The sequence below is a fragment of the Mesoplodon mirus genome (genome assembly GCF_964341445.2).
Source record: "Mesoplodon mirus genome assembly, chromosome: 16".
Classification (NCBI taxonomy): domain Eukaryota; kingdom Metazoa; phylum Chordata; class Mammalia; order Artiodactyla; family Ziphiidae; genus Mesoplodon; species Mesoplodon mirus.
In genome coordinates this window covers 63,812,586-63,837,221 of record NC_138992.1, presented here as the reverse complement: position 1 = coordinate 63,837,221, position 24,636 = coordinate 63,812,586, and the positions used below count along the sequence as shown (strand labels likewise).

General features: G+C 41.4%; 1 protein-coding gene across 13 annotated transcripts in view; it reads right to left on the bottom strand.

Moving 5' to 3' along the window:
* NCOA2 (nuclear receptor coactivator 2) overlaps positions 1-24,636 on the bottom strand; it is a 275,806-nt gene that overhangs the window by 84,494 nt on the left and 166,676 nt on the right. For 12 of the 13 annotated variants that reach the window (XM_082601471.1, XM_082601460.1, XM_082601463.1 and 9 more), the window contains 2 exons: positions 11,284-11,388; positions 8,477-8,649 (listed from right to left, as the gene is read on the bottom strand). In XM_082601471.1, the coding sequence (XP_082457597.1) occupies positions 8,477-8,649; positions 11,284-11,369 (259 nt within the window). In that variant the 5' untranslated portion in view covers positions 11,370-11,388. Of the gene's footprint in view, positions 1-8,476; positions 8,650-11,283; positions 11,389-12,116; positions 12,166-24,636 lie in introns of all 13 variants that reach the window. The other variant, XM_082601461.1, reaches the window with a different exon arrangement.

Here is a 24,636-nt window from a genome sequence, read left to right as displayed (position 1 = left end):
CCCAAGCCCCCGAGCGGTAGCAGAGGCAGCGGGTTGGCAGCGGCGTACTGACGCACCTCCCGTGGACCACTCAGGGGAGGGTCAACGTGGGGGACGGGCGGGGCGCGCTCAGCCCAAGGGCCCCTATCTACGTGCCCACAGCTGCCAAATGACTCTGCTTTTAAGTCATTAGTGAAAATGCCATAAGAAACTATAAAATTTTATATTTAAAAAGGTCTCCACCTTTGTGTTTGGACTTGCACACGCATGCTTCTGAGGATGTTTACCAGCCTTCTCTATCTGCCAGGCTCTCTGTTGGTCTTTGCGGGTCTTACTGCCTTTTTATCTGTCGTTTTTCCCCTTCATTTCCTCCTGCTCCTTTTAAGTCCCCTCAACAAGTTATAAAAATAAATGAAAGGCTTTTAATTTTTTTTAAACATTTTTTGATGTGGACCAATTTTAAAGTCTTTACTGAATTTGTCACAACATTGCTTCTGTTTTATGTTTTGGCTTTTTGGTCCCAAGGCACGTGGGATCTTAGCTCCCTGACCGGGGATGGAACCCGCACCCCCTGCACTGGAAGGCGAAGTCTTAACCACTGGACCGCCAGGGAAGTCCCATGAAAGTCTTTTGAAATAAAGTATTGTTTCTTACAGATGAATGAGACATTTTATTGTTCTCATGTTTTCACTTAGTTTTTTCTTCTTCTTCTTCTTGTTAGTTATGTGCCTTCCACTCCCCGCCCCCAGGAATCCCAAGAAAGCCGCATTAAAAAAAAAAAAAAAGTTTCCCCTTCCTAGTACAGGGTATCTCTAGAGTCTGGAGACCATAGTAGGCGACGTCAAGTGAATTCTGCTGGAGATAGTTAGGACTTTCTCATTTTACGTCACCTTCTCCAAATTTCAAAATTGCTTATGGTCCTGTGCTGACTGTCCCATTTGGCTCTGACCTGCCCTCTTCAGCCTCAAATCCAACCAAATGCTTCAATCCATCTTACTACATCTTACTGTGGCTGAACAGTCCGACTTCGCACACACCGGCGGCCACGGAGGGCTCCTGTGCCTTTGCTCCCTGTTGGAAGGTCTCTCTCCTCCCCCCGGCCCCTGCTCTCTCATCTATTAGATCTTACACTGACAGCAAGGCCCACGTCGACTTCACTGTCCTCCCTGAAGCCTGTACCAGCATCGGTAATTACACTTATTCCCACTGTCCCTGTGTTCCACAGCTGCCCACGTACAAGCAGACTTCCCTCCAGATGAGTGAACGCTCCAAGGAAAAGAACCAAGTACTTACTGACTGCTGGATTCCTTCCCCCTTAGTGAATGCATAGTATGCCCTGCATACAGTATTTACTCAGTAAAAATTTTATGGAATGAATGTTTGCTCTTGAGTGAGATCAATACAGACAGCAGGGTGTCCGAATTTCTTTCCCTAACAGTACAAGGTGAGCAAGAAAACAAGCGATGCCTAACTTCCATTAGAGTGTGGAAGCCAGTTTAAGTCTTGAAATGAGAGCTCATGTCATAAATTGTTAAAATCCTAAAGCATTAGAGCACATTAAATTATTTAAATCCTCTTCATCTGAAAGCTGTTAAATACAAAAAAACTTCCATATACTCAGGGAAGAAAACCAAAAACCAAAAAACCCCAAACCAAGGGGCTCCTAGGAGGAACGAAAGTAAGAATTCCACCCTGCTCACTCATTTTAAGGATTTCATTAATAGTATGAACCACTAATCCACATGAAAATACGAAAGTGAACTATATGCATACCAGGGGGAAAGTATTTTATTTTCATTAAAAACTGCAATGTCAAGGACATACTGCTGATCACAGGTGATATTCTCAAACAAGGAAGTAAAATTTGCTTTATCTCTAGATGCATGGAACCCTGTAACAGTTTCAAATCTTCAAGAGTAAGCTAGGGGGCTTCCCTGGTGGCGCAGTGGTTGAGAGTCCACCTGCCGATGCAGCGGACGCGGGTTCGTGCCCCAGTCTGGGAAGATCCCACTGGGCCTGTGTGTCCGGAGCCTGTGCTCCGCAACGGGAGAGGCCATGACAGTGAGAGGCCCGCGTACCGCAAAAAAAAAAAAGAAAAAAAAAAAAAGAAGAATAAGCTAGGGCCGGATTCGTTCCTGTCTTGATGTAAGTAAGGATGAAATGAAAAGTGCCATGACTCCAGCCCTCTTTAGTTCTCCTTAAAGGTTCTTGAAAAATGTCACTCAGGTAACAGGGACGAGAAGGAGCCTACAGGGTGCAGCAGGGGCAACAGAGCCGGGGGAGGGGTGCAGCCAGGGTCACGCCAAGCACATTTTTTTTGGCCATGCCACCCAGCTTGCGGGATGATCTTAGTTACCCGACTGGGGACTGAACCTGGGCCCCGGCAGTGAAAGCACCAAGTTTTAACCACTGGACCACGAGGGAACTCCCCAAGCACTACATTTCTGAGTTCTGTCTCTGAATGGATAGTTTTGATAGCTCTGTTTACTTATTTCTGTATTACAATAAAAAGAATCAACATTATCAGAATATTAAGGTTTACAACCATAACAGAGAAAACATCCGAAAACGACTTGTTTCCTTATCAATACTGAATCCTTAGCAAGAAAACCTAGATTCATTTGGATGAGGACTCCAAGTCCAGATGTCAGAAACCATGGTGAGAAGAGCAATAACTACTGCTAAGTCTCCTTACCTGCCAAGCACTAGACTAAACCCTCTATAAACACGTTGATCACAGTCTCCACACGAGCAATGTGTAGTGGACGTTATCATCCCCTTTTTACAGATTAGGAAGTAAAGGCCCAGAGATGCTGGGCTATTTGGACACTGTGGTGAAGAGAGAGACCGCGTTCATCTGATTTTAAAGAACCCTTGTGCTCTTAATAAGCTCATTATATTGATTAACGTATTCTGCCAACTCAGTTTGGTGCTCGCGCTGGTCTATTACACAGTCCACACTGCTGGCCCACTTTTACATCCGGCTGCCTGACTTTGTCCATTTAATTATCGTCAGCACCTTTAGAAGAACAGGATGAAAAAGAAGTTGACAGTTGAAATTTAAACTATATGGAGTGTATAAAGGGCCACTAATTTTTGTTTTTGTTTTTTTTAAACTTAGAACACATATGTCATCGGTCTCCTCCTATTCATTCTCCAACTGATCAAGAGTTAGTACTGTCATAAATACTTGACTGGCGATCCATGACACTGACTTCAGTATGACTGTGTCTACAAGGGCACGCCTACCCTTTCCAGGGCAATGGATGACTCTGCCATCACCCTATGATTTCATCACATGGAACATAAACAATGTCTGGAAGCATCACCCCAAAGCCTGATTTGCAGACATCCTACCCCTGGAAGGGATCTGATATCGGAGCCCTTCTGCTCACTCTGCTTGGTGACAGCTATTAGTTCACACCTAGGCGTCAGCTTTGAATAATTGAATTTCCATCACAAGAACTTCATGTATTTAACATGGGGGGAAAAAAACTGGAAGGAAAAATATAATCTTAACGGGCTCTACATTTTACTCTTATGTGCTAGAATTAGGTTGTTTCCACTGCTATTCCCTTGAATTTTAAAATAATGAGTTCATGAATTTGACGCACCTACATTTACAATACAACCTCCTATGCCCACCAGTGGTATACTGGGAAATGCTTAAAAACCAGCTCCTTGGGGGAAAAAATAGTAATGTTGATTACATAATGTTGATTACAAATTTTACTAGTACAAAGTATGTGGAGTATATAATTTACAAATGATAATAAAATATACAACACCCTTTATTGTAAATTCCAGACAGCCAATTGATTCTAATAGAATGTTTGTTGATTTTTTGATTTCTTATCTTGTAGCTAACTTATAATTATAACTTATAATTATAGCTGATGAAAGAATATAGCTCTGACATGAATGTTGTTTGAAATTTTCATTTAAGTTAATGAGACAAAAGTGAAATAATGAAAATACATGAAGAAGATATCGAACGTAGAAATTCAATTGTCAGTTTGTAAGTGACTTTTTTGCTGAAGTGGACAATATTTTTTATGTGTGCATGTAATGTCTATCTAATGTTAAAATGTTAGATGTTAATTAGAGATTCGCAGTAACCACCACTACCTAGTGTTTCTATCATGTAGACACAAGACACAAAAGGCCGCTAGAGCATAGATAATAGTAAAATGCAGTACAATGATTAGGAAATGATGAGTTTTAGTTTTCCTTACCTTTGTGTTTTTAAATATAATTTAATTGTACGTCTAAACAATTTTTAATAATGGCCGTGCTTATCAAGTGGCTTATAAAGTTCTTGAAATTTAACAATTGGTTCTCGTTGCTTGATAACCAGCTGACTCCAGCACACCACTGCCCCACCCCCTCTCTTAAAATACTTATTTTTTTGATGCTATGTGCAATTGTAGGGGAAATTTACATGTATGAACCAATCCGTAATCCCAATGTTCTCATACGGGCACTACAATCTAAACTAAATCATTAGAATAATCACAATGAGAAACCAGACGATCTTTTAGGTTGCCTGATTCAACAAGGAACCCCGCCCCCCAATCTAGCCTGCACCAATGTGAATTTTTGAAATATACCTTTTCATTCTTATTGCTATTCACGGTCAGAAAAATAATAACAAATGGGTGAAACCAGTTCTCCACTGACTGATAAGTACATCCTATACTCAAATATGCTGCACTGGGCTTCCCTGGTGGTGCAGCGGTTGGGAACCCGCTTGCCATTGCAGGGGACACGGGTTCGGGCCCTGGTCCGGGAGGATCCCACATGACGCGGAACAACTAAGCCCGTGCGTCACAGCCGCTGTGCCTGAGCTCTGGAGCCCGCGGGCCACCGCAGCGAGAAGCCCGCGCACCACAACGAAGAGTAGCCCCCGTTCGCTGCAACTAGAGAAAGCCCACGCGCAGCAACAAAGACCCAGTGCAGCCAAAAATAAATGATAATAAATAAAATACTATAAAGAAAAAAAATCTTATGAAAAAATATGCTACACTAAAGAGGCTTTAAATGAAGTGACAAATGTTTTCCAAACAATACAACTCATTTTAGATTATTATTTTAGAAAAAAGAACAAAAAGTGTTGGGGTAATAGAGGAGATACTACCTCAAAGAGGGCAGTAGAAATGTATTAATCATTAGAACTCCCCTCACGTTTCAGTCACTTTATGCTTCAATTTTATTTTTTAAGAGCACAGGAATCGCCAGGTATTTTCCATAGGAATTTTAAAATTTAAGTTTCTAGCTAAGGAGTGTGAAACTGGACTCACTAATCCATAATTAAATCATTTGTATTTTTCATATTACTTATTATTCTTCTGTGAAATAGAAGCAATATTAGTCTTCCCAGTTAGGAAAAAAGTTTATTCACTACTTATGACTATTCTTTGTAAGTTACAGACGCCAGATGTTTTCCACATTTACCAGCATCATATCACATAGGAAGAAACACCCCACTTCAATATCAAAAAGCTGGTGTCGGGCCTCCCTGGTGGCGCAGTGGTTGAGAGTCCGCCTGCCGATGCAGGGGATACGGGTTCGTGCCCCGGTCCGGGAGGATCCCATATGCCGCGGAGCGGCTGGGCCCGTGAGCCATGGCCGCTGGGCCTGTGCGTCCGGAGCCTGTGCTCCGCAACGGGAGAGGCCACAACAGTGAGAGGCCCGCGTACAGCAAAAAAAAAAAAAAAGCTGGTGTCATGGTTGAAGTGCAGACTCTGTGTGCACTTGGTCTGCTACCAAGGTGCACTGCCGTGTGACGCTCTTGGAGAGGTAGCGTCTACCAAACACAGGTCTCGGAAAGTGCTACAGACCAGGGAGGTTTCATCATTTAGATAGCTGGTAACCCCCTCCAAAACCCCATCCTTTAGGCCATTTAAAAATATCCATCATCCTCTGCCTTTGTTCCCAAGCCTACGGAAGCGTGAGGAGCAGCTGATGACCGAGCAGACTCAAGTGAAAGAGCCCATCCTGCCTGGCTGAGCTGCCTGAGCTTTGGACGCTGGCGGGTTCCTTTCACAGGAGCCCGCTTTCCCGACTGTGGAGCCTTTAGTTGCACCTCACGCAATCCAGCTTAACTCTTCAGGACAGTTAGGATTTTATTCAGCCTGATAGCTGCGACTGCAATACAAATTAAGTTTGGGTGACGCTGTAAAGATGATGGTTGGATTCTATTTACACTGATTGACAGTTAGGTGGGTGGACACACACAGAGGGAGAAGGAAGGGTTCCGATCCGACCTACGTGCTGCTCTTGAACCTTAGCTGGCTGCCAGCTGCTGAGAGAAACCAAGGTGGCCACACAGAGCTGTCGGTGGATGCGGAGTCCTCTGGCCCCAGAAAAAATGTGACTTTCTTCAAATGACCCTGTAGGGGAGCATATTCATAACCATTTCCCCACTTTTTTTCCCCCTGCTTTCCATCTGAAGGAAGAGCTCACTGTATGAAGATCTGAGCATAGGTGAAGAAAAAAGGTGCCTTCCCACTGAATGTGGGAAAGATATTTACTGAATACGTACTAAACGCTTACTGTGATGAGTACCTGCTGGGAGCATTTACGTAGCTCCTAATTTCTTCAACAACCGTGCAACCTAGATGTTGTGATTGCTAAATTCTATGTGAGGAAACTGAGTCGCAGAGAGAGAAAATAATTTGTCCAGGTTCAAAAAGTCTGTAAGAGACAGAACCAGGATTCATACCCAGCCTCCACCCGATCTGATTCTAAGGTCCCTGTTCTCTCTAAAAAACAATTTATTAAACAAGCAATATTCTTAAAATATTAGATTGGTCGAGAAGTTAAAAGTATACTTGTACTTTCATTTGGGTTTTAACTGCTGCTTCCCTTTTCAAAACACGTTACTTTTCAAATTAATGGAAACAATATTGTAAGAGGGAGATGGGACAGGGTTTTTATTGTCGCTGCTTCTTGGGTGGTCGTGGTATGGCGGCCTTGATTACACCCACAGAGAAAGTACGGCAGAGTCCCAGCGTGACACATCTTAACGTGTTTTATGGTTTGAAGGGGGGAATAACCAAGGTTTTGCAAAACTGTAAAACCTGTGCAAGATCTTGATAGTAAAATACATACACATATAACTGTTTTCAAGTGTGAAAGTTCTACCTAATGTGGGATGTTCACAAAATCGAATCATTCAAAATCCATAGAAAGGGGCAACAAGAAGCTTAATGATTTCTCCACTGCAACGATACCAGAACCTAGAAATGCAGCAACTTCAAAGCACTGTTACCTTGAACCAGTTATTTCTCCTAAAAATTTTAGGAATATGATTTTATCCATTTGCTGATACCAAATTGAGATTAGACTGAATTGTTGATAACTAGAGAACCTCAAAAGGAACAAAAGGAATACGAAAGAGATGAAGGCGACTGAGGCATGCAACTGAGAAGAAAGTCCGTGAAAGCTGAATGCTACGATGATATAATTTTGATGGAGAAACCAGGAAATACTAATTTTCAGAGTGGGCTGGTGTTGGAAACTGCGTGGTAGATGCTATGTGTATATGTTTCAGTTCTTAGAAGACAGAACTGTACTTGCAAAGTTTTGGGCTCACACAGCTATAGGGACAAAGACATTATTTTTCTAAAATCTGCCTCTTTTAAATGTTATATAAAAGGCAGAGAAAAAAACTGATATGAACTCTAAGAGGATGCATTCAAAAACAGATTACAGGAGATTATTATCTCCTGAAGGAAAGCAGTGTATAAAGACTTCAGGAGCATATACTGGCCCTGGGCACCAAGACGCTGTTCGGACTTGCCTAATACAGATTTTTTTGGCACTACAAAGTCCAATGTGATTTTTAAAACATTATTTTCTTAAATTTTTTTTCTGTAGGCAAAAACATCAAAGAAGAGAGGCAGAAAATGATCTCAGGAAAAAAAAAAGAAAGAAAAGAAAACCCCAGGAAGAAAGCTGTCATGTTCTGTGTTTCAACTTCACAGAAGAATTCTATCTAGAGGTTGAGCCTTTCCAGTCTATCTCTTGTCACTCAGGATATGAAACTCTAATTTAATGGCGTGGCCAGTTGAGGCTCACACTTCAATATGCTGACGAGCTGAAACAGGAGGTGCTTCACTCCCTTACTTCTGGTTTCCATCCTCGGTTGGCTCCTTACTTGCAAATTATGACAGTCGCTTGCTGTGTAAGCTGTAAAAATTCTAAGGCAGGGGAGGAGAATCAGTGGGCACCTAACTGAGTTTCACTAGGTGAAAAGTGACATCACCCTGCCTCACCTCGGCCCCCTCCGTCTTTAGGGAATTGTTGAATTTTATATAAAGCCTATTTATAAACCACTGCAAGTGATACCTGCATTCATCTTGCCCTGTGACATCACCTTCTCATCAATAATTTAAACCTAAGAAATGGATTAAAGGGACTCTGAAGGGATTTCTCACACATGGAAAAAGAGAAACCAACTAAACTCTCCAAAATATTCATTCACTCCTCTTACCTTGTTCTTTGATCTGACGAATTTGCTTCACAGTTTCTTTTAAGATTGCACATTTGTCAGGTTTGAAGTTAAAGTTGTCTATATCGTTAAAATTAGCAAAAATCAGCTCTGCAAGTTCTTCAATATATTTATTTTCCTGTTCACGATTACGTTTCTCAGTGCTCCTCTTGGGGCTGTTATGAAAAAGAGAAGCATGTTAACCAAGTTCTAATATAAAGAGAGCAAACAAAAGTTACTTATAGAAACATGGAATACTCTGGTGGAAAAAAACCCTCGAATCTGCCCTAAATGTTGCATGGTTTTTCTTTTGAAATCAAACTTACCCCAGTTGGTAATTACATATTTACTTGTGTGATCATTTGTTCAATGTGTTTCATGTCTCCCACTGGACTTGTAAGCTTCACAATGACAAGGACAGGATGATTTGCTCACCAGTATGCTTAATGCAGTGCTTGGTAACAAAGAGGTATCAAATTCATTGTTGAATAAATAAAGAAGAGTTTTAGAAACATAAGGGAGCTCATGCTTATAAAAATTTATTTAAGATTAATAAAAGAAGGGAAGTTAACCTAGTTAAAATAGGAATAAATAAACTTCAATGATTTTTGATAAAGCACAGCAAAATGATGAAAATAAATCTTTATGATTTCATAGACTTCTTTAGGATGTTCATAATCAAACCTAACGGCCTTTTAAGATAACGTTAAAAACCACAGTACAGCTAGAAACAAAAGCGAAACTGGCCCCAGGGTCTTTGTTAACTGTCCGAGCTGAATGACATGCAAAACGTAAACAAGCGGTCCAAGTTCGACTTGAGTTTGAGAATGTTAATGGAAGGGAGGGAAAAAATAAAAATTGGCAAGATCTCCTCATCTGAATTTGAGGAAAGAGCAAACTCAAAAGTTCCCTTTGGTAATTACAGCATACAATTTTTTTCTCAAGTACGGTAGAGTCCACTGGATGACATTCAAACAATACAATAAATAAGAAAAGCAAGTTGTTTAATGCAGCAGCTCTCTGTATCCTTAATATATAATTATTTGTATGTGATGCCAATTTATAAAATCTTGTAATTTGTGGTAGACATTCATATGTTTGCCTCTAAATGTTAGCTTTATTCTCATGTACTAATAAACCTAAGATAGAACACAATCTCTCCGCTTTACAGTGGTTGCATGAGTTGTCCAAGATCACCTAGTGAGTGACTGGTAGAGCAGCGACCGGAATTGGTTTTGCTAAGTCTCGTCTTCACTGCTGGCTTCCACCCTATTAATTCCAGGGAAAGGGAGACAGTGGCTGCCATGCGCAGAAGAGCTAAGTTCCCATTCTGAACCTCTCTACCCCCTTCACCTCCCTCCATCACCCCTGCCCCCCGAAGATGCCAACGAAATGACACATGGGTGGGAAGGAGGGGCTGTGCTCCAAAGCCCGGGGGAGGCAGGCGCTGTGCTCATCCCGAGAACCAGCAGAGCAGTGGTGAGAGAACAGGCTCCATTTACCAGCTGGCCTCCTCAGCCAGGACCGCCGGGCCCTGAAGGCGGTTTGACAGACAGAAGGCTGAGGCTGGCCAGGATGGCCCAGGGAACCTAGAGGCCGCACACAGGAAGATGGGGGCTGCGGTGTGGACGGTGGCCATTTACGCGGCTTGTTTTGCTTGGCGACCAGATGGGGAAAATGGAATGGCTTTCTGCTCTTCCTCCTTCTTTCCCTAGTCCTCTTCCCTACTGCTCCTCATAGGATCTTTCTACTGGCCACGGGACAGAAGTGGCTGTCTAACGTTTAAAAAGCATTTGCACAATTTAAATCATCAAAAGAATGAAGTCTCTCTTCTACCCCTGATTCCCCATTTGCCTAGTCCTCATCCTCCCAAATGAGTAACAACTCTTATGTTTCTTAATTATCCTAAAACAGTATATAGAATTCTTATTCTCCTCCTTTTCTATACAAATGGTAGGACTCCATCAAGATTTTCTGAACCTTGCTTTTTCTCCATAACAATATTCTCAAGAGATATTGATATTGTTAAAATCAATCCATAAAGAGTGTCCTCATCCTTTTTCAGAGCTGTATTGTGTGTGGATGTATTACAGCTGTTTAGGTTTTTCCTAATCTTTTGTGCTTATAATCAACGCTGAAATGAGCAACCTCATTTTGCATGTGTCAAAGTATATTGTCGGAAAATTCCTAGGAATGGAACTGCTAGTTCAAAAGAAGATATGCATTTATAATTTTAACAGATACTGCTAAATTACCCTGCATGGAGGTTATAACAACTCATACTTCCACCCATAATGATATATGATATGATATGCAACTTGTTTTAAAGTTATTTGTTTTAGTCACTGAAGACGCACAGTCTTTATCACCAACTCAAAAGCAAGGGGATTCAATATTTCATTTCTTGCTCTTAAATATAAAAAAAAAGAAAGAAAGAATAAAAGCCAGTATAAATATAAAAGCAAACTTTTTTACTATGGGTTGTCTTGTCATTATGACATTTTAAAAGCAAACAGGAGTGAAAAATTCAAGATTATATAGAATAAACTGGTTTTAAGAGTCAAAGTACACAGGGGACCCAGAAGTATGTAACTTTCCTCTTCTTGTAAAGAATAATAAAATCTGTAACCGATTAGCATATCTAAAATGGAAGCTAAATAATACATAACTGTCCAAAGACTTGACAGTTAGGGAGAAAAAAAACCACAGAGCATTTGAATCAGGTGTGAAATCAATGTGATAAAATATCAAAGGCTCACACGTGTGGCTTTCATGGGCAATAATGGTTGTGTTCTCAGTGAGAATCTAACCTGGGTCCAAGCTGGTCAGGACATTCCTTACGCTTTCTTGTCTCTGCCCTGGATGGGTCAGAGGTATTTTCTCCCATCCCACTCATCTTGAACACATATCAGCAACTGAAACAGAAAACAAGGAGAAAACAAGTGAAGAGAGCTGATGATCAATTTACCAACAATAAAAAAAGCTATGGCTTTAATCAGAAATTTGACAACAGTAATTAACACATTGTTTTGATTTATGTGCATGTATGTAATTCCCAATGAAAAGGCATGTGTAATTTTTTTTGTAACTGTGCTTAAGTTAAGCAAATGTAAAGGTAAACAATTAAAAAACAAACAAGCCTACCTGAATGGGCCCACCCTTTGAACAGCAGCACCCTGAACGATACGCAATCTGCTAGTCTTGCGTCTCTGCCGCCAGCCTCCAGTTTCAGGAGCACTCTCGCACCACGTGGGAGCTACAGGTGCCATAAGGGGCCCCTCCCAGACTCTGTTTGGGGTTGGCCAATGTCAAGTCTGTGCTGCAATCACTCACCCATGAAGAACAGCCCCGGGAAGAGGCAGTGCCTCGCCACCAAGCTGAATGTTTCCAAATCCGACCAGGGCGCTCTGACACCCCTGTCCTGGCGAGCAATGCCCCTCAAACAGAGGATCTTCCTGCCTCCCTGGCATGCCCCTGGGGTCTCCTCCTGCATCAGCTGCTCACTGCTCCCTCCTCAGGGCCCTCTCTCCTGGCAGCTCCCTCCCTGAGCAGTGGCTTCCTCTCACATCCTGCCACCCCTGACCCTCCCTCCCTCCCTCAGCTGGTCTTAAGATGCGCTCAAAAGATCAGAAACGTTACTGACCCTAATGGAGGAGGCCAATTACTGGCCCCTGCTCTCTGAGTCCCTTTCCCTAAGAAAATAAAAGGACATATAATAAGAGAATCAGCGTGTTCACGTTGGTCATCATGAGTGCCATCAAAATAACATTTAAATATGCAAATAACAAGAGTGACAAAGGTTTAAGTTCCAAAAGAACTAAGCAAAGGGACTAGAAAAGACTTTGAGGAAGTGGAAGGCGGTGTTACTGAAGGTGCTTAATAACTGCTCAGCAAGAGAAAAACGACGGCCCCAAAAGTTTAAGTCAGCACGTACAAGTCTCTCCCAGAGTTCTAATTCTATGCCATCTCCCCCTGTCTTCCGTCCCCCAGGCTTCAAGAACTGCCTTCGCCCTCCTTCTTTTCCTGCAGTGGCTTTTTATCCTTTCCAGACGGGAAAAATCCGAGGGACGTGCCTTATCAGTAGAAGGTCAAGAACTTATAGAAGGTGCCAGAGAGTGACAGTTCATCCAGAGCGAGGACAAAGAGGAAGGTGGGCTAAGAGAGCACCACCCAGCTCCGACGGTGGCAGCACAGTCACACAGCCGTCCAACTGCCCGGCTGCTCCCCAGGCTGGGATCTGGGCGCTCAGGTGCACTACACTCATTTTTTCTGGCCTCAACTCTGATCCAAGGGGGGACGAGGAGTTAAACTTTTTTCTGAGGAATCCCGTGTAAGGAGGACGAAGAGACACTGTATCAGCTGAGGGAGGTGGTGCCAATCACATTCTATTCAAGAGGTCACACCAGGAGGGGACAATTCTGAAAGGTAGTGCCGGAGCTTCCTGCTGCTGGGAGCTATGTAACTAGTCCCAAGGTCCTGTGCTGTACTCACAAGTTTGGGTTGATAAGTATAATCTGTATCTAGTTACTCTGTGCATTTAGCATTTACTCCGCACCAAGCAATGTACAGATATAATTTAATCAGCAAAGACAGACTATGAGAAGCAGGAGAGCAAAGAAGCCAGGACACATATCCAAGCTCCACCAGTTGGTTCGCTGTGGGACCTTAAGAAGAAGTTACCTCTCGTGCCTCGATTACCTCGTCTGTAAAATGGGGATAATCATTAGCATCTATAGCACAAGGCTGTTGAGTGGGACTGACACACTGGCTTACACACTCTTAACCACAAAGTTATGGCAAGGGGTCGCCTCATCACAACAGCCATTCTCCCTCTACTCGTGGCATCACGGGTCAGATGGGACAAGCAAGATCCGGACTGCCTGGCCCCCATGCTTGACTCCTTCCCCCTCACCTAAATATCATTTGTTCATTCAAAGACTGCCTGCCTGCCACTGTGCGTCAGGCTCAGCGTGTGAGGACCGTGAGAAGGGATGTCCCTCTCTAGAAGGAAACAAGGTGAGGGAGAGAAATTTATGTAGGAAAAACGCCAACAAGGAAAAATAGGTGTACTCTGTACTGTGAGATCCAAGAAGGAACGCTTTGCTGGCGGGGAGGGCACAGGGCCTGAGCGGGGCTGTGCGGCAGGCATGTGAGTTACAAGGGCATTACAGGAAGTGTAAAAGGACAGAGGGTGCAGCAAAAACCCCAACACCGGCGCCCTTCTCCGATGGTACCTCACCAACATTCACTTTCAGTATTTCTCTTGGAACTGCAATGCCCACGGCTTCACTCATGAGCATGTAAAAAAAAAACACTTTACTCATCCAATCTGAGTGAGTTCTCAACAAACAACCGAGGGGATTTTCACCCTGGAAGCAGCTTTCTATAAATAAAAAAAATTTAAGTAAATTTTTATCATCAAAATATAGCCCCCGATCTGTAACAAAATACCCTATATAGTAGGTATATGTGATAAGTCTGTTGATAAAAATGGCCACCCCCCCAAAAGTATTAAAAAGTATAGTACTGAATACTATCAGAAAGCTCAGAAAGCTACTCAACAGGCAACTAAAATAAGTGACTGTTTTCCTTAAAGTCGTATATACTCAGTTAGGAGTTTAACATGAGCATCAGCATCATCTACTTTTACTTTTCCCAAAGTACATATCTAATAATTGTAACTCTGCATGAAGGGACACCGCTGATGCATTTCAACAAGGGACTGGATGGAAGTGAGGCGTGAAGGCAGGAGCGCCCGGGTTCTGGTCCAAGCGCACTAAAACCATTTGAGCAGACTGTTTATGTTTTACTTGTATCATCTACCCAAGTCTGGTTCACAAACCACTCCATTTGTAGCTTTAAAACATCATTATTGGGCTTCCTTGGGGGCGTAGTGGTTAAGAATCCCCCTGACAATGCAGGGGACGCGGGTTCGAGCCCTGGTCTGGGAAGCTCCCACATGCTGCAGAGCAACTAAGCCCACGCGCCACAACTACTGAGCCTGCGCTCTAGAGCCCGCGTGCCACAACTACTGAAGCCCGTGCGCCTAGAGCCCGTGCTCCGTAACAAGAGGAGCCACCGCAATGAGAAGCCCGCGCACCGCAACAAAGAGTAGCCCCTGCTCGCCGCAACTACAGAAAGCCCGTGCACGGCAACGAAGACCCAATGCAGCCAAAAATAAAATAAATAATTTTTTTTTTTTTTTTTTGGCGGTACGCGGGCCTCTCACTGTTGTGGCCTCTCCCGTTGCGGAGCACAGGCTCCGGACATGCAGGCTCAGCAGCCATGGCTCACGGGCCCAGCCTCTCTGTGGCACGTGGGATCCTCCCGGACCAGGGCACGAACCCGTGTCCCCTGCATCGGCAGGTGGACTCTCAACCACTGAGCCACCAGGGAAGCCCTAAATATTTTTTTTTAAAAAACTATTATTTTCCGCTTGAACTAAGTTATTTAAATGCCAACTTTCCCCTTTTATTTTTATGTGATGGTACCTTAAACACACTTCCTCAAAGCCTAAAAATTTCAGCTTTTCAAACATTCTTGTTTGTTCTTCTGTGTCTGCCCCGTATGTCCTCTTTTCTGAGCAACTTTCCTAGGCTATGGATGCCCAGGACACATTGCCAGCCAACCTTTAAACCACCAAAGGGAAGAAAAAGGACTGAGGTGGGGGTGTGGTCTGCAGCCACTGGCCAAGTTGGGGACAGGCGGATGCCCTCTGCCAGCCTCAGCCATCAGGCTGGGGATGCCCTGTCTGAATCACTGCTCATCTCCCAGGGAAAAAAAGGACAGACTCTCAGACGGAGAAAAAAAGGAAAAGGTGAATTTAGTGCTGGAGCAGGGAGAGGAGGCGGCTGGGGAAGGTGGTGACAGGCAGTGGACGGCTCCTGGGCGCCTCCCTCCTGCCTGCCACGGGGCCAGACGTAGATGTGATGTTACAGCAGACGCGTGGGTTTAAGCCCTGCTCCTCAGGGGATGAACCAAACAAATGACAGGAACCTCATCAGTGAGATATTCAAAGAGAAGAACCGAGGGGCTCTAACCTAGATTGCTCTAACTGATGTTCTTAATGCCCTGTGGAGGCTCGGCTGGCAGCACGTGTTAGCATTTCACGCCCGAGTGTGAGTGTGTGTGTGTGCGTGTGTGTGTGTGCGTGTGCGCTAGGGGAGTCAACTGTTTTCCCACCCAAGTAACACATAAAAACCAGAGACAGATAGACAGATAGATCTGTGGCTTCCAGGGTGCATGTACACGTAGAAAAATCATTGAAAATAAAATAAATTGGGGGGAGGGACAGACTGGGAGATTGGGATGGACATATACACACTGCTATATATAAAATAGATAACTAATAAGGACCTGCTGTATAGCACAGGGGACTCTATTCAAGCCTCTGTAATGACTTATATGGGAAAAGAATCTAAAAAAGAGTGGATATAGGTATATGTATAACTGATTCACTCTGCTGTATACCTGAAACTAACACAACATTGTAAATCAACTATACTCCAATAAAAATTAATTTAAAAAATAAACTGTATAGATAGATGAGTTTTAATGGATGTTTGTAGATCAAAGTTAAATATTAATTTCCAGTGAAGAGGAAGGAGATGGAGCATACAGAAGGGCAGAATTGAAGGCTCAGACATTTTATTTTTTTTAATTTTTTTAGACATTCTATTTTGTGAGCAGGTCTAAACTAATGGTTTCTTAAAAGGGCTGCATGTTTTCAACATTCACATGAAATTAACGTTCTGGAGCATTTCACTCTGAATTCTGAGGAGTTCAAGGTAAATCACAAAAACTGAAAATGACACAAGGAAACTCCTGGGTCATATCTGATGGGAAATGACAGTCATGGAGAACGAGCCAGTTTCTACCAGATGCTGGGTGGAGTGGGAAGTGTGTGTGAAAGGACAAGACTGGAAAAGAAGTTCCAATTCGTCCATTCTTGTTATCTAGAACCAAACAACAGCCCTGCCTTCACTGGGACAGCACATCCTCCCTTACATCCTCTGATATCAACTTGTACGAACTAGAGAGTTAGAGGAAAGATTTACAGCCACAAGAATTGATGTTTTGATTTTCTTAAATTAGCAATATTCTGGGCGGGTACGTGTGTGAATAATGCCAGTTAAATCCTTAGCATAATGACAGAAAGCAAAACACAATGTTAACCCTCAATACAGCTAAAAAAGGCACTCCTCTTGCATGAAATTCACCGATGCAGCCTATAAGGTAACAAAGCTGTTGCTCACAATACAGCCTCATGCCACTAAAACTAGTTAATCATCCAGAATTTATGTAAATGATAATGTGCATTTTATCTTTTATCAGTACTGGCCATCTTCCAAACAAGGCCCGTAAAGCTGTCAGATTTTTTATATGCTGAACAAATTCAGTTCAAGAAGAAATAAGGATAATACTGTTGCTGAACTCCAACCATAATAAGTGATCAAACATCAGATCTCTATTGCCAGTTTCAAGAAATATTTTTTAAAAGTTAGGCCTGCTCTGAAATTCCTCACTTTGAGATGAAATTTATAATGAAATGACATACAAAGCTGTTGGAACAACTTTTCTTATCAACACCTACGTGAGGAGGAGCTGACTGATAAATCATCCAGCTCTTGATATGAGACCAGAATTGCTTCTATACTTTCTAAGGCCTTCCAGGCTCTTCCAGAACTCTCTTTACAAGAGACAGATGACACTGTGTGTACTCTGTGGTCTGATTCTTCACAAACTTTGCAAGACTAAGAAATACTCAAGTAATATTAAAAGTGTACATACATCTTCACTTAAGCACTTTTCCATTTCTATTCTATTAAATTGATTATGAAAGGATAATCTTTTAGGGTCCTCCATCGCTCAGAAGTCCACCTCAAAAGTAAGACGCGTGCGTTATTTCTTTATCACAAGTAAAAACATCTGTTCATTCTAAACTGGAAACCATTTCTCCCTCAGAGTATACTGTGTTTCAGGAGGATCCCTTTACGTTACAGAAGCAAAATTTCTGGGTCAGACTCTGATAAGTCTAAAAAAACTCAGTATCTAATTTAAAAATATACACAATGTGCTTTTAGGATATAGATGCCCGAGAAAGGTAGAAAATAGGGAGTGGGCCAATCCTTGGACGTCAGTTAGATGATACAGCAGTGAAGACAAGGGAGGGGAAAAACCACTTTCTAAACAGTGTCAACTAAACAAAATTACCCAAAGCAAACAATATTTTGGCAAGACCCTAACTCTTGGCAAGAGTTAAAAAAATCTTCCATGTAGTAAGTATACAGATTGTATGCAAGGATGTATCGTTGATTCATCCAAACAAGCAAACAAAGAAAGCATCACACATACAAACACAACGTAAGCACAACTTTGAAGATTTACTGAATGCGGGATGAGAGCACACAGAAAAATCAAACTATTTCTTCCCACTGGCAAGACAAGTAATGCATTAATACAGTGACAGAAGAGGCTATTCAATATTTCAAAAATAAATTTTAGTTAGTAAAACGATATATTATTTTCCCCAAAGTGTTACTTTTTACTGGATCACAGAAACACTTTTAACTTCATCTTTGCATGATATTATTTGGTTCCTTGCTTTTCATATGATAAAGTTTTAGTTTACCCCACACATTATAGTGTGTATTTTCATAAAACTGTACATTAATTCATACAGTGACAAGAGTTAAGTTGCAAAGTTTTAGGAGATTCCCTTCATACAAACCCAGAATAAAGGGCATCTTATGGAAACAAATTCTCAGTTAAACTTCACTACTTTTGAGCAACTTACTGTACATGTGATTTTTTAAATTAACTTAGTAAGTCAAACACATACTATTATTAGGAGATGATTTTTCCAAAATAAAACACTAACAGTTTCCAGCTGGATACAGGATTTCAGAAAATACCACGGACTACATCTCTTCTTCTCCAAGTAAAATGGCTTCAACACCTACCTTCTCTTATGCTGTTTCTCACTCCACGGGAACATAATAACTGCGTAGAGACAAATGTTTAAGCTAAAAATTCCTTCCTTTTCAATATGCCCCACTCGCAGGTTTACTTTTGTATAATGGCCTTAAAGTGGTATATTAGACAGTAACTAGAAGACATATTCCATTTTCTGACTGAAAGCCAATAATCCTCATGAATTTTTTAGCTAAAAGACACTTCAAGATGCCATTGGGAAGAGTGTAATAAACACATTAGGCTGCAACTGGGCGGCAGCCACTCTTTAACACATGCTGCAATAATCAAATAAATGGCTAAATTCATTTTCGCTGGTTACACAAATATTTTGCTGTAACATTTCCATAATCTCCATCTCTCCTAAAGAAGGAAAAATCCTCTCTGAAAGTCTTATCTTAGCAAAATTCGGTGCAGGATATGTCAGTAGCAGAGAGCTGTTCTAAACTATCATTACCAACAGGGTGCGGTGGGGTGGGGGGTGGAGAACGGCTAGTCTGACATCAGTGGCATAAGATGGTTTCCACTTTCTGAATTCTCACAGGCTAAGTTCCTTAATATAGCCAGTCACTGGGCTGCTTCTACACCCAACGACGTCAGCCAGTGCTAATCCAGCCAGGAATAGCAAGACTAGGTTTTAACAAGGCCTCAGATGAGGAAACACCAGGGGAAGAACTGCATTCCTTGCATAATGTAAGCACTTCTCGCCCCTTCAAGTAGGGTGTACTTAGTCCCTATTTAATATCTGGAAAACCAGTTTTCACCAAAGGCTTGGCATTCTGGAAAGAAGTCATCCAACTAAGAACCACAATGTAGTGCTTGTGTTAGAGTTTCATAAACTTGCCCAGATTAAAACTCAATTCTCTTTCTTAATTCTGAAACCCATTTTAAACTTCTTTGAGATTTCAAAAAAACCTTCCTAATTTATGAGGAAAAACTGACAGAAATGTCCAGGGCAAGACAGTCTATACCTACGTAAAAAGTATTTTTGATTATTCCAGCTGTAAAAAGTTTTTAAATAAATAAATGAGAATCTTCTCCCACAGTATAATATGTTGTTTGCTTTTTTTTTTTTTGCTAACACTTACTGAGTACTTATTAAGTGTTAAGCACTTTTCCTGTTTAAAAACTTACATTTTAATGTTTTTTATATATGTGCATGTACACATTACATTCTCTCTCACACACACACACACACACACACACACACACACACACACACACACACACACCCTCACCCCTTACAGATTACCTAACCTCTCTGACCTGTTTCCATAAGTAATTTGCTCAAATTGCTCAGATAATAAATGACAGGTCAGGAGTCACGCTCGAGTGTGATCATAACAGCTATCATTTACTGAGTGCTTACCATCTTGGCAGGTACTCTCTAGGTACTTTACACATAGGTAGACCTTTAGTTCCCATAACAATCTATGATTATCACCAATTTACAGATGAGGAAGCTGAGGTACACAAGAGCTACAGTAACCTGACTGAGGCCACATCGTTAGGAAGTTTTAGAGCTCATAAGTGAATCCAAACACCTCCTCAATTCTTAACCGCTGCAACGTGAGCACTGAGGCTCCTATGCTTTAATTACTTTCACTGAAGTGAGAAACGTAAACTTATGTAAATTATAGAAAGCAGCATATTTTAACTTAATTTGATAAACACTGAATATGTAATTTAAAAGTACCTTTTGCCAAAATCATAGTAGTTTCATTGTAAAATGCAAAATACTATAAAAAATGTCTAGAATCATTCATCTATCCATTCAATAAATAATGAATGCACCAGGCACTGCTGTAGACATGGATAGAACCAGGAACAAAACAGACAAAGCCCCTGTCCTGCTGAAGCTCATGTTCTACTGCAGAAAGGAAATCCCGCCTCAGCTCATAAGCAATTATTCCCCGAAGAAAAATGAAGCATTACCATTATTACTGAATTTATTATGGAGTTACTGAAGTAATAAAACCAGCTAGGAATTTTCTCTGGCACACCAAGAATGCTGAGTTTCATTCAAAATAGTAAAAGCCTTCTTTTTCCTACAGAATCAGAAGTAGTAACTGGTTAATTTTAAAAGGCAGTTATCAAGAGCAATTACAGAAAATGATACGTACTAGTTAAATCATTTCATTTTAACTTTAAACATCATATATTTGAGTATCAGTCTCCACTGGGGTTTCGTATTGTCTTTCTCACATAAATCAGACCTATCATTAAGGCACTGTCTACTATTTCCAATTTTTGTTTATTTAAAATAGAGCTAGGGGCTTCCCTGGTGGTGCAGTGGTTAAGAATCCGCCTGCCAATGCAGGGGACACAGGTTCGAGCCCTGGTCTGGGAAGATCCCACATGCCGCGGAGCAACTAAGCCCGTGAGCCACAACTACTGAAGCCCGCATGCCTAGAGCCCGTGAGCCACAACTACTGAAGCCCGTGTGCCTAGAGCCCATGCTCCACAACAAAGAGAAGCCACCGCAATGAAGAGTAGCCCCCGTTCGCTGCACCTAGAGAAAGCCTGCGCGCAGCAATGAAGACCCAACACAGCCAAAAATAAAAAATAAATAAATTAAAATAATAATAAAATAAAATAGAGCTAGAACTCACACTTAGAGTTCTTATAAGTGCTTATGAGGTATAGATTTTCATTATTTTTTCCCAGCCTTTTATAGATGTGTTGCGTATACCTATTTGGAAGCAATTTTGGTCCATCTGACTGAGTTTTTCAAAGCATTCATCTCAGTTTTTATAGAAACATATGTACCTTTTCACACTCACAATCAGTTACATAATATTTAATAAACTTATGTGATTACAATAACAACCACAACTAGCATAAACCAGTCTGGACGAGAAGCCGGCTCTTGGTAGGCATGCAACGGCCCTGCTGAGCACAAGTGTTGGGTGTTCTGCATTGCCCGCCAGCCTGGGGCGCTTGGAGCCTAGCATTCTTGTGATTTACAGACGGAAATGCAGATCACGTGGTCGTTCCAGCCTTTCAGCCCCAATGAAAGTTGATTATGAAAATAAGAATTTATACAAAGCTAACCTGAAAGCATAGATCATGAAATCCCTCAATAAGTTTAACTGAATATGTATTACATGTCATGCATGGTTCTAGGAATTGGGGGATACAGCAATGAACGAAACAGACCAAGTCTTTCGTCCATAAGAGAAACAGTGAAACAACTCAGGGCTAGGATAGTACAACGTGTCAATAGATGGGGGTGAGTAGTGCCATTTTACTTAGGTGGTCAGGAAAGTTCTCTCTTGATAGAGTGACACCTTTCTAACAGAGCTCTAAGGTCCATAACAGAATTTCTTTATTATGCAACCATTAAAACAAAATTCAGGAAAAGTGGTACAACACAATGGCTAAGAGCACATCCTCTGGTGTCAACTCAGGTTTGGAATGCCTGGAATACCACATATTAGTTGTGCTAATTATGCTAATTAACCCCACTGGACCTAAGTTTCCTCATTTCTAAAACTGTAGAAATACTAATACATACTTTTATAAGTTTGTTGAGAGCATGAAATGTAAAGAGCATAGAACAATGATTGGCACCTAGTAAGGGCTTATTTAATAAATGTAAGATGTTATAGGTTGAATTTAATACCATGTAAATGTTTATGAAACAATCTAAGCTGATGGTGAATTACAGTTAGAGAGAAAAATTAATTTATAGAAAAAAATTAGAAGAAAATTCACCAGTGTATTAGCAGTTAAATTGTTTCAACCAGCACTGTGGGTATAATTTAATGTTTGCATTTTCCAAATTTCCTTTCATTAACACATCAGATTTTGATGAGTTTACCAAAAGGCAGAAAGGAGGAAAGGGAGAGGGAGGGAGGGAGGGAGGGAAGGAGACCCGGCCGTGCCACTGGAGAAAAACAAAAACAACAAGCAAACCAGAGATTCTTTTAAACAACCAGGCTCTCCAGGATGCAAATTAAAACATACAAATTGTTAACATGCTTATTTTCAGGAAGCATATTGCATAAAATGAGGTAAAGCTACTCTATGGTAAGTGGCACGAAAAATGCCTCAAGTGAATGAAATAAGAAATTGGACCCCCTTTTACAGGTAAGTATTTGCAATGAAATTTAAAGTATAAATTATTTCCTTTTACCAATCAAAGGATATTCTGTAACAGTATTCTGTAACTACTGAAACTCTATTACAACCAAATTATATTTTCTCCACATCTACCTCAAGTTCTTCTAAATAAGAAAGATGGAGGCTCTTGGTCATTCTGGACTCCTTACTGTATCCTAGTCTTAACTTTTGTAACTTTCTCATGTTTTCTCTCCCACAGATGCGACTCTTCTAAAGCAAGAACAATGTCCAAATCACAAGAGCCTTCCAGCAAAGGTTACTCAAATCGCGCTTCCTCAGGAAAATCTTCTCTTTCAAGTTCAGCTGAAAAGCCATCTTCTTTACGCAGGCCTCATGGATTCCACTAGGAAGAATTAGAGGTTCCCTTCTACTCGTTCCCTGGCCCATAGGACATGCGATTAAGATGACGCTTCTTTCTTCTGCATCCTCAGTTGCCTCCTTCCCAGGCAGGCCCACACTGCTGTCCCCCACGCCAGGTTCTGGGCGCCAGAGATGCCACGGAAGACACTCTCTTTCCTTTTCTCATTCACACTCATTTCACCCCAAGCTTTCCTATGCGTTCTTTGTCTCCAGTCAAACAGAACACAAAGCAGGGGCAAAACTTTTAAGCATGTCCCAGGGACAACGTTTAGGACCCAAATGAAATGTCTGTGGTTAGAGAAGAGAAAAGGATCGCAGTTATACAGCTCCTTGGGGCAGTTTAAATTATGTCTCGCATATAAGAAGCCTTTTTCTGGAATACTTTTTTATGCTCTTTCTCTTTTCTCTTCCACAGAAGTGGAAAGTGAGCAAGGAGGAAAACCCTGGTTTGGTGGGAGGACCTCTGATTCATTTTTTTCACCACACAAATTCTGACAAACTTTCTTTTCGTCAGATCGTTACAATAACTCCAAACAGTATTTGCTATGAGGCAATGGTTGCCATCAAAAATAGAAAAAGGCAGCTCTGGATCAACAGGTCCCCCTTCCCCCAATCCAATTTGTTCTTACAAAAACAAGCCAAATTAGGCATTTTTATTTGCAAATAACACATACCTACAGAATGATTTACTGAGAATTACTAGAATTTAGAAAGTTATTTACAAGAATTCATTATTTGAAAAGAATTTAAAAATTACCTTGGCACCTGAACTTATAAGCCGAAAACACTTACTTTAACCATTTTCTTCACTCTCAAACACTGGATTTTAGTAATTATCGAAACTAACCAGACTTGAGTTTAGGCGGGATTTGTACTTCAGCTTAAGCTTCAAACTTGGAACGCATAAACAGCTCTCGGTGGAAGTGCAATCTTATTGTTAGTATTGCGATTGTACAATGGAGCCCAGTTCTCTGACCTCAGGATCGGGGCGTGGAGAATTAGGGAGCCCTCTCGATTTGCCAGATTTTGTAAGAGCGGAGCTGTCCTGGAGAGCTGTCAGTGGAGGGCTTTCTCCTTCCCACTCTAGATGCAGAGTTCCTGCATTTTGGGGAACTAAAGTTATAACTGGACTCAAGAATGGAGCTTCTTCTCATCACCCTTTGGGTAGTTAATACAACTTTAAACCCAAATGAGCTTAAAGGGCGTTAAAAATAATAATTTAATGGACGAGATCAGGGTGGTCTCAAACAGGCACTGAAAAGATTAAAACAACTTCCTCCTATTGGAGAATGTGTCCTTCTGTACCTTTTTTTTTTTTTTTTTTTTTCAATTAGTCCTAAAAATGTGTTTGCACTGAGAGAGTAAAGAATCATTGTTTTGGTAAAACCTACAGCTATGGATAAAGATCTGTAAGGCTGCTGCACCTTATTTAACCATAACTGGCAAGTTAATAAGCATGAAATGAAAACTTGAAAGAAATTAAGGTAATTGCTTGACACACCTCAGATACAGGTAACTATTATATTACTTTTGCCTGGTATCAGGGAAAAAAAGAGAACTCATTAAGCTGAAACTCAAACCCTGGCTCCAGTTAGGATAAATGATGTAGAAAAAAACTAAGCTCTCAGAGAAATCACAACACATTATATATGTATGTTCATAACACAGGCATATGACCTTCTTTAGTTTGGTGTTCTAAGGCAACG